Below are 10,955 nucleotides of genomic sequence, written 5' to 3' on the forward strand. Positions count from 1 at the left end.
CCCCCCCACCCGCCTCAGCCTGGTGGGAAGAGGCATCTGCACACTTTAAGTAAGCTCCCCTTGCAAATCCCGCCCTGCCAGGGTTGCTGGAAATATCTGCTCCCCTGGAGGCTGTGAGCACCACTGAGCTTGCTGCTGCTGGGGTTTGGCCCTTGGTTGCCGCTATGGGAAATCAGAATCAGGAGGGCTCAGAGGAGAGGCCTTTGGCCTGAATCTGGCTTCCCTGAGGCACAGCAGCCATCTTTTGAACGCCAGGGGTGATTGGGAGCCCTCAACGGTGGGATGCTGCCAAGGTGCTAATTGTGCCTGGGTCCAGACCAGACTATTAGCCAAGAGCCTCGATGCTCGAAAACCCTCAGGGAGCTGACCTGAGTGGGAATCTAGGGGAGACTTCAGATTCTCCTGCCAGCCAACCAAGTTCATACCTGCCTCCCTCATCCTCCCACCCTAGTCATATTCAGTCTAGTGAACCCTCCTGTAGAAAGCTGACAACCAATTCTTTCTAAGTGGCAAACTATATTTGAGAATCTGAGTTTTACACTCATGATGTCCAAGTTTCCCAAAGTTAATTAACCATCTTTTAAATCACAGTACTAGCCCTCGTACCCAAACTGCAGTTTTAGCGGCCCTAATCCAGGTAAAGTCTACGAGGCTACTCTGGAGAGAAGGGCACATGTAGGTATGCATCTGGCTGAGCCAATATGCCGTGATTACTGCAGAATGTATCTCAGTGACATTCCACAGAGGCCAGAGGGACTTCAACTCCCTGATCTGTGCCCTGACTTCAGCCCCATGTGTCACACCCTTTTATGGGGCCATCACATAATTCAGGGTATACAGTTACTAAAGGCCTTTCTTACCACAAGAGGTTGGGATTACAAGACTCAGTGACTGACCAACTGGCTTGTTTCAGGAACTGCAACCTGCAGCTGGGCCTAGGCCACGTCTGCTGGACAGTCCCAGAGTTTGTCTTTATTTTGGCTCAGAAGGCTATGACAGAGGGAAGGAAAAAAAAAAAAAACCCACAGAGCTGAAGTTCTTGTCTTAGGGGATACCTCATTTCAAAGTCATCCTTTTTATGAGTCTATTTATGGACCATCTTTTAAGTTAGGCACATTCTGGGTTTCCAAGCAGGATCAAAAAAGCAACTGGACTCTGACTCATCACCATAAGGTGAAATTCGCCTCACAGTATTTGAAGTTAACTGAAAACATATTTGACATGAAAAAACAAAAAGCTACCACCACACGATCTTTCCGATTCTGTTTAACGTGCTCAACTTGCCGTTACTATATCTTCAACCATCCCCTTAATGCAAGGGGCCTGGAACGCTTTGGAGAAGACAAGGCTGCATTCAAATTCACGCTGCACAACAATGTGATTTCTAAGCCTTGATTTCTCCATCCGGTGATGAAAATATTTACCTTGAAAGGTTATAATTAGGATCAGCAGTAACCCACAAAAAGCACTTAGCTTAGAACCTGGTGCACAGCAGGCTGTCAGATGTGTTTGATAAAGAGAGGTCTCGCACCACGAAGCACATAACCACACCAGCACGTGCACATCATCATAATAAAGTTTCCAACCCCCAGAGGGGGTAAAAAAAAAAAGGAAAAAAAGACATTCCAACTTTGAACTACGGTGGTATGATACACACATAGGACAGCCTGCCGGGGTCCTGGCATGCCATTTTAGAGTCTGCCCCCACTGCCGGATTAGGAAAGAATGGGCTTTGGGGTCATATGTTTAGGCTTGGGCAGATCTCAGAGCATCAATGTGGAGATGTCAGGCTGGTGTGGATCGTGACAGGTAGACCGGGTGGTCGCAAGCACCTAGCCGAGAAAGAGTCAAGAGGGAAAAGCATATCCACAGGTCAGAGGACATGCAGGGAGTGTGGGCCTTGCCCAGGGATGGGAAGCAGGACAGGACCCTGTTGCCAGTGGGAGCCCAGACTCCCTTCTCTGTGCCCTTTGTATTTGCATATCTAAAGACTTCCTCAAGCTGAGGGCTCAAACCCCAACCCTTCAGGACCAGGCAGAGGCCATAAATGGATGACGCTGGCTGCGTGTGGCCGCGGGGTGAGGGGAGAGGGTGATCGTGGCTGAGCTGAGAGCCCCATATCCCCTCCAAAGGGGACAGCTGCTACTCAGTCCCAACCAATGATTGTCTTGTGAGAATCAGTGCCAGTGTGGTAGATCTGACTTTTCAGGAAAAGTCTCCAATCTGGATTTTAACGTAAAATTGCTCAAATTTTAAGTGTTGGCAACAAATTGAAAATCTCTTAAGACGCGGCACAGCCCAAACAAAAGAAACCCAGGGGCCATCAGTTTGTAACCTGTGCCCTGAGTAGTCAGAGTAACAAAATAAAAAGCTCGTCAGCATTGTCAGAGATTCCATACGTGGAGATGGCGTGTGCTCAGCATGTATGGCACAGGCAGTAGACAGCCTGGACGGGTCTAGTCACTCCCTGGAAAACCACGGGACACTCCTGTAGCATTCTAGGAGCCAGACGCACTCGTATATTCCTTATTATACTCTTGATGTAAGAGGTGTTGATGGACAGTCTGGCCAAAAGGCAAAGACATGTCCTTTTCCTCGCTCTGTCTTTCCTGTTCTTCCTTGGCTAGCTTCAGCTTAGTGTATAGCGTTTCCCACCACGGCTCCTCACAGCCAGTCTCGTTCCCTCTTTTTGAAAAGCATCCCTTGTGGTGCTACAGAGCTGTACGTGTGGTCTGTAATCGGCCACATGGGGCCCACCCCTGTGTCTGCCCTACCCTGATCTGACCCTTCTGAAAGAACTCACCAGGCAACCTCAGACACTCTTGAGAAATCTTAGAGATAATCTAGTCCAGTGTTCTGCCCTGAGAGCTGGGGAAACAGAGACCCAGAGAAGCCAGCTGATGTGCTGAGGGTCACAGAGTTAATCAGGGGCCAACGGGCATCGCTTCTGTCACTCAGGCCTCACGGAAGAGTCCTTTGTCCTTATTTTGAGCATCTGGTGACTCTGCTGTATAAGAGGTCACCCAATATCATGGAAGGTGAGACATTCCAGCTGGTTATAGGATCTAAAACAACTGAATTGTCTTTCTTCATCAGAAAAAGAGGTACGGACAACATACTTCCTCGGGAGCCCCATTTGGACTGCCTTTACTTCTCCTGGCACAGCATCCTCAGAGCTGAGTTACTGTGGTTTTAATTTAATGAAATCTTCTAAGAAATCCCAGGGCGGATACCATGCAGCTCTAAAGATCAGATTTTAGTATCACCACTCTCCTTTTATTCTTTCTTTTACTTGAACAAACAGTCCACAGGCTGCTTTGGAAGCCATCTTACAATCTATTATGGATACGGTAGGTTTGAAGAAATAAATGAAGTCTGTGTTTGAGCAAGAGGCTGTTTCTCTGGCGCATCTGAGCTTTAATCAGACCAGATTTTCAGGGTATTTTATGGGTATCCTGACCCACTGCAGCACATACAAGCCTGCCCCCTGGCAGTTCTAAAACATGCCATGCATCCTTTTTCTGAGGACTTCCATGTGTGCAGAACTACTCTGGGAGAAGTAGGAGCTCTGCTTTTGCAGGTTCCAAGGTAGTGAGTGGGAGACAAAGGGCATCCCACACAAACCAAGGAAGTCGGGGGGTGGTTGGTGATAACAGGCTTATAGGTGATATAAACCTACAGGTGATAACGTCTGATTTGAGTGACAGAGGCCCACTTTCTGGTTGCCAGTGAAAACGTGCCATTAGGTAAACAGTAGAGCTTCTGGATTTGGCTTTTCTTCATAAGATTGTGGGAATTCACCTTTTGGTGAAGGCCAAAGGAGAAATATTTAACTGAAACCATCATTTTTCAAACCTAAACTGTGGCCTATCAGTGGGTTATAAAATCAATTTCGTGGCTTTGACTAGGATTTCTTTAAAAAACAAAATTGAAAAGATTAGGAAAGAATAGAAGACATCAGCGTACACTGCATGTAAAAAAAGCACAAATTATTTGTGAAACTCTTGTCTGATACACACGTACCTGTGAAGCCCCCTTAACATCTAAGTCCTCTGGCTTCAGTGGCCTGGGCTTGAATCATAGTCCTGCCACTTCCCAGCTGTGTGACTCAGACACATTGCTTCTCTGCACTTTAGCTACGTCCTCGATAAAACAGGGAGATACTAATTTCATCCACCTCATCAGGTTGTTCTGAGGACTGACTACAATGAACATATAAAGTGCTTGAAAAATATGGGGTAGGCTGAACCCATGTACTTGTTAGCTGTGAATTTTATGATTTGCGGGGGGCGGGAGGCAGCTGTCACAAAAATCTGTGAAAGCCACTGACCTAGAAAATGCCAAGCCTGACAATGCTCCCTTCGGCTTCCTCTGGTGTGGACCATGCTGTGAACAGGCAGCCTTCCTTGCATGTCTCCCGAACTCTCCTGAGAGCAGTTTCTCACCATCCAACGCTGGGCCCCAAAGGGTGGTGCTTAGCAGAGCCACAGAGCAAAGAGGGAGCAGCGCCCTGAGAGTCTGGGGACGGGTCCTCTACCCTAGGAGGCCCACCAAGCTCACACGGCTGACGGCATTAGTGCTGCTGTCGTGAAAGCAAAGTTCAGCCGGGAGGAGCTTCTGCTGGAGTGGAGGACCCCCATCCCCTTCCCCCTCTCTCTCCCCTCCCCCACTCCCGCTTAACAGACTTCAGGCTCCCTAAAGACTTAATGAACTACAGCTTTCGTCTGTTTCAAGTCTTTAGTCATGACAGAAAGAATTACCCTTTTTGCCAGGGGAGGAAGAAACGCTTTAGTTATCAGCAGAGCTGGCAAGGGGCCAGGCAGCCTCTGGAACAGTCTGTGGGGATTAGAATGCCAGAGGTAGACGTTCCAGTCCAGGAGGACAGTCATGTCCATGAGCTGGGCCAGCCGCCCCCAAACCCCACCCAGCACTGAAGAAGTCGCCCTGCTTCTCGCCCTTTGGCCTTTCTGGCCCAGGTGCGCAGGGGAAAAGGCAGCCACACTCTTGCAGCTCAGCGATGGGGATTGGAGGCCTGCATGGTTAGCCTGTGGAGATTCGTGGAAACGAATCGTGATAAAATTAACAGTTCTTTATGGGCACCTTCTGTGTCAGCACTGTGTGTGTGGGAAGGCCACCAGCAGGGTCCTTACCATAGGGCAGGGTGTGCAGGCCTCTCCAGCTGGGGTGGGTGGGGAAAGAGAATCCTGGTGCCTGGTATTGGGCCCACTTGCACGGCTCATGCTGCCACAGTTGCTGACCATCACCGCTGTGCTGGGCTTGGTCCCATGAGGCAGGTGGGGAGTGGAGGTGAGAGGGACACGGGGAGCCACGTCCATTCAGAAGTGTTCTGTGCCAAGCTCTTCTCATCTCCTGCTGGTGCTCCATAAACCCAGTGATGTCCATGAGTGTCTCCTTGGTCATCCTTCCAGGCCTCAGGCATAAGAATCAGGAACAGGGACAGCACTGGGGTCACACAGCTCAAGGTGTCCCAGCCAGCTTGACCCCAGCAAAGGGATCCCAGAACCGCACGAGAGGGCCGCCACTGGGATGGCAGTGGTGGCAGTGCTGGGGACAGCCAGAGACGCTAATCTCATTCCTTTTTCTGTCCCCAGAACACAGCAGCAAGTAGCCACCACACAGTAGGGTCTCAATAACAAGTTGCTTTTAACTATTTCTAGAGATGGCACCGTCTTTCTGGGCGACCTCTAGCAGTCATTTCGCCTCGGCTCTTTCCCCATCTGTAAAGCAGGGATGAGGATGATGAAACCTTGATGGTTGTATTTAAGGATGAAATGAGATAAAACATGTTGAGGTGCTTTGTGAGCTCTAGAATGCCACCAAATGGAGGCCTGAAGGATGGAAAGCTGCTTCTCATGGTGATTTCTCCTTCGGCCCAGCTGTTGCCATGATAGTGGCGGAAGGGAGCTTTTTTCTTGTGGAGGGCTTTCTCTAGTTGTGTAGTCGTGGTGAGCGGGAGCTACTCTTCGTTGTGGTGCATGGGCTTCTCACTGCGATGGCTTCTCTTGTTGCGGAGCACGGGCTCTAGGCGCACGGGCTTCAGTAGTTGTGGCTTACGGGCTCTAGAGCATGGGATCAGTAGTTGCGGTGCACCGGCTTAGTTGCCCTGTGGTATGTGGGATCTTCCCAGACCAGGGCTTGAACCCATGTCTCCTGCATTGGCAGCGGGATTCTTGACCACTGGACCACCAGGGAAGTCCGGTGTGTAGATGCTTCTAGATCTTCCAGTTCTCAAACTTTATGGTCTCAGATCCCTTTCACACTCCTAAAAATTATTGAAGGCCTCAAAGAGCATTTAGGTAGGGTAGATCTATCAATATCTACTCTATTAGAAATAAGAACTGAAAATTGTAAAAATATTTATTTAAAACTAATAAAGTGAACCCACTGCATATTAACATATTTTTATGAAAAAAATTATATTTTCCAAAATAAAGTAGGGAGAAGCATGGCATTATTTTACATTTTTGCAAATCTCTTTGATGTTAGGCTTATGAGAATCCAGGTGGGTTTTAATATCTGCTTCTGCATTCAGTCTGTTGTGATATGGTGTCTGGGTGGAAGTATATGGAGAAAATCCAGCCTTACTCAGATATATAGCTGGAGAAGGAAGGGATATGTTAACAGCCTTTTCAGAAAACTGTGGATATTCCTCTTTGATAGTACACCAAAACTTGACAAGTGATAGCGTCTTAAAGGTGAGTTGTGATGTGGAATCTGAAACCATATCTATAAACTTTGTACTCTGTTACATGAAAATCCATTGGTCTCTCTTGCATTTTGAATGGATTTTTTACCCATACATGATTTTGTAATATCTCACATTGGTTATGTGGAAAATCTTGTTCACTAAGTTATGCAGATCTTCCAAATGTTGACACTTTCACTGTACATTGTCAGAAGACACATTTGTTAATATGACTGCCGATCTTAACAGAAGAATCTTAAGAGTATTGTGAAACTGTCAATCTCACAGTAGATACAAGTTTTCCAAAATTCTAATTTTTGCTTGAAAGCTTGCATTTTATCACTGGCAACGGATACTCTCAATTGTTTTCTTTGACGTGACAGGCTCACTTTGTTCACCTTCGAGAAAAAGTCTGCCAAATACCCAAGTTTGAATTACCATGGTTTTTCTGTCATTTACTCTTTTAAGTAAAAATGGTGTTTCATGAAAGAGTGGCTAATTCAGCTTGCAACTCAATCTCCCATAAGCTTTTCCTTGAGATAACAATTGTACTTCGGTATGCAGCCACAGTACTTTATGTACACATCCCATTTCATCACACAGAATATTAAGAAGTGTAACCGAGGGCTGAAATTCGATAAAATTAATTTTTACTGCTTCATCAGAGATATTCTTAAGGGAAACTGGCTTGTTTTTTCCCCAAGAGTGCCTGGTGGTGAATGCAACGATTACTACTACAGTTCAGTGTCCCTGCCATAATTCATGCTAAGGCACCAGCAGTTCTTCCCACCACTGCCTTTGTACCATCAGTGCAAATGTCAAAACAGTGAAAGAGACAAACACCGCCACAGTACTATTTTGAAAATAATGTTAACTTCACAGATCTCCTCAGAATACCTTGGGAACCCCCAGGGTCTTGGCTCATGCTTAGAGAACCGCTGATCTAGATGACAATTTGGTCACCTAAGCTGTAAGAATATTCATCCCCTGGTTATACCACATGACACAATAAAACTATTTTAATTTTTAAAAAATCTGACCGTGTGATTTTTACTGAATTGGCTTTGCTCACAGCTGATCTGAGGTTGCTGCTCCTTCTGACAGTTGAGGAAGTCGAGGCGCCACAGGCTGAGTGGCTTACCCCACACCCAGGTGGTTAGTAGCAGAACTGATCTCGAACCCAGGACTGCAAGGGAGAAGGCCAGGGCTCTGCAGGCTCCTGAGGCCACGTGAATGCTCACAGACTCCACGGCAAGCAGACTGCACCCTCTGTCTCGGCCCCTCAAAGGGCCCTTTGGGACTGTGGGTGCTCTCTCCTTATCCGAGGTCAAATGCAGCAGCACTGCAAATGGTGCAGAAAGCCTGCATTCCTCCACAATCCACCTGCAGCTGTGGACGGGATGGAATGCACCACGTTCAAAGTGGATTATGGTTCATCCATACAGAGGAACTCTGTGCAGCCACAAGAAAAAATAACAAAGAGACAACTCTTCAGAGACTGAGATGCAAAGGTCTCCAAGTTATATTGTTAAATGGAAGAAGCAAGGTATAGAAAAGTTTGTAAAGCTTGCTACATTTTGGGCAAGAAAAGAAGAGAAAAAATATGTTTTTGTTATGTATATGCACAGATAATTCTCCGGAAGAAGAAACTGGTAATACTTGTTGCTTTGGGGAACTGAGGAGGTGGGCGCAAGGGAGACTTTTCAATGCCATCATTTTATACCTTTTGAAATCCGAACCCTAGTGGCTGCCCTATTCAAAATAAGTAAGCATTAAGTAAATAAATAATATGAATATATTATAAATATAAATAAATGAAAAGTGAGCGTTAAAAAAAACTCATAAGGCTCTCCCTTGGAGGTGCTTTGGCAGGTAGGAAGCATCAGTTTCAATCCCGCCTCCTCCTCACCGAGGCAACAATAATAACATCTGTGACTTACTGAACCTTTAATATGCACCAAGCAGTGTACCAAGTTGCTTTGCACCAACTGCCTTCACACCGACCCTAATGAAGAGGATACTGACAGTATCCCCATTGTACAAATGGGGAAGCTGGGGCTCCCAGCCACTCAGTAACCTGCCCAGGGTCCTACAATAGTGGGAGAATCAGGATCTGAGCTGGCTCTGCGTGAGCCTCACACCTATGCCCCACCCTCCAGGCCACCCTGCCCCTACAACGCGGGTGTTTCTTCTCCCCACTCCACTGCAGATAAGATCCTGGTTCACTGCGCCATGGGCCGCAGCCGGTCGGCGACTCTCGTCCTGGCCTACCTGATGATCCACAGGAACATGACGCTGGTGGACGCCATCCAACAAGTGGCCAAGAACCGCTGTGTCCTACCCAACCGGGGCTTTCTGAAGCAGCTCCGGGAACTGGACAAGCAACTGGTGCAGCAGAGGCGACAGGCCCGGCGCGGCGTGGACGGTGCGGAGCTGTAAGGCCCCCTCACGGGGTGAGCAGGATACTGGGGAATGAAGGGGCAAGGTTGAAAATAGCTCTGGCCTGTGACTGCCTTTGTCACAGAGAAGGGACGTGAAACCAAAGCTTGCCTCCTTCCAAACAATCTTAAACTTCCCAGGGGCCGGTAAACAGAGGGGGTAATTCATAGCGGCCTCCGGTAGGAGGCCAGCACTTGGCTTCACAGCAAAATGGGGCAGACGGGCTTCCCAGCGGAACTGGCTACAAGTGAGCACGCATGCGCCGTTTTCCTGTTTTTTTTGTTTTTTGTTTTTTTTTTTTGTTGTTGTTGTTGTTGTTTTTGGTAAGACGGATGCGGAAAAGGATTTAAAGATGTGTAGACATTGTACTGTGATTAAATATTTGGCTTTGTCTGAAAGTCACATTCTTTAAAATATAATTTAAAAATATAACTTTATTTTCTAACCACAGAAAAGTGCCTGCGAGAGCTGTTACAGGACAGTTTGCACAGCTTGTTAGTCAGTCGGCTGTCTGGGGTGGGGGGTGGGCATGGGGAGGACGCGCATTTCCTTACCGGCGGCTCCTGCATCTTCCTTTCGATGGAATCCCCAGGCTCAGGTCACCATCCATAGATGCTGCTCTGTGGAAGTGGCAGAGAGCAATTCATCTGGTAGGGGTAGGGAGTGGCGGTCCCCTGCACAGAGGCCCCCCACTTTGGGCTCCCCTACCTTCCTCAGGGAGCCAGGGCTGTTCAGAATCTTCGCCAGAAGCGCCACTACCCAGAAAAATTCAACAAATTCTGGTAAATTTGAACAAGAGTTTGACTTTATAATTTTGGCAGGAGACAATCTTTGGGGGACCGGAACTTGGGGAAGCTTCTTTTGCTTTGATTCTAGTCAAAGCAACATGAGCTTGTTTTCAGTCCCCAAAGAAAGTATTTGCAAATGTGTTTGCCCTGGAATGAGAGAACCAGGCAGCCGGGTGAGCTCAGGTGTGGAGATGCCCCCACCCCTGAGAGCTAAGCCAGTCACCATGATGGCGTGATTCTCATTCTTGAGGAGAAAACAGCAGCAGGTACCAAGCGGGGAGAGATGGCTTCTAGAACCAGGAGCTGGAAACCGGACAGAACCCAGAGAGAGATGTTGATGGAGATGCCAGCAGTCCAGGACCAGAAATCAAAACTGCCTGATAAAGGCCTACGGGGAAAACAGGAAAAGGGGCCCACTAGGGGCTCAGCAGCTTTGTAAAGCCACCCAAGGGTCACCCTGTAACCTTAAGGCGGCTGCCCTGCTTTTGTGCCAGAGAGGAGGACCTGTGGCCTGGGCCCCTGTGGCTGGTAGGGCTTCCTGGGACTGCCTAGTATCTGCTCTGGGATGGTCACCTTGGCCCATAATGGGTCCTCATAATGACTCAGATTTGGGTGTAAGGGGAGCCATACACAGGCTTTTGGGAAAGAGATGTAGACCAAAAGGGATTCTAGTGGCCCCTACCTAGACCTTCCCATCATAGGATCCCAACAGCCCCCTCTAAAGTCAGTTATCTCCTAGGTCTGATCTATTACTTATCCAGAAAGAAAGAAATATTTCCATTTTAATAAAATGTTAACTTTTATCCATCATAATGAAGTATTTACATTTAAATGAATCCGTATGTGGGAAGGACAGGTCCAGTGCTGGTGTTCCTGGAGTGCTCTTTCGGTGTTCTCTCTCCAACCTTCCCACACGTTCCCACCTCTTTGTGGGGCTGTAAGTCCTGCTGAGGAAAGCAGAAGTTGGAGGTCTGGTCTCTTTAAGATGGGAGCCAGGGGTAGGGGAAAGGAAGAACAGAAGT

The 10,955-nt window shown here is 47.8% G+C and overlaps 1 protein-coding gene across 1 annotated transcript in view; it reads left to right on the top strand.

Moving 5' to 3' along the window:
* The window catches only part of DUSP29 (dual specificity phosphatase 29), a 24,015-nt gene extending 14,870 nt beyond the window's left edge, over positions 1 to 9,145 (top strand). The window contains 1 exon segment of the mRNA XM_007467519.1: positions 8,916 to 9,145. Within this exon segment, the coding sequence (XP_007467581.1) occupies positions 8,916 to 9,145 (230 nt within the window).
* Positions 9,146 to 10,955: the final 1,810 nt, after the last annotated feature.

This window comes from Lipotes vexillifer, unplaced genomic scaffold, assembly GCF_000442215.2.
Source record: "Lipotes vexillifer unplaced genomic scaffold, Lipotes_vexillifer_v1.1 scaffold865, whole genome shotgun sequence".
NCBI classification, from domain to species: domain Eukaryota; kingdom Metazoa; phylum Chordata; class Mammalia; order Artiodactyla; family Lipotidae; genus Lipotes; species Lipotes vexillifer.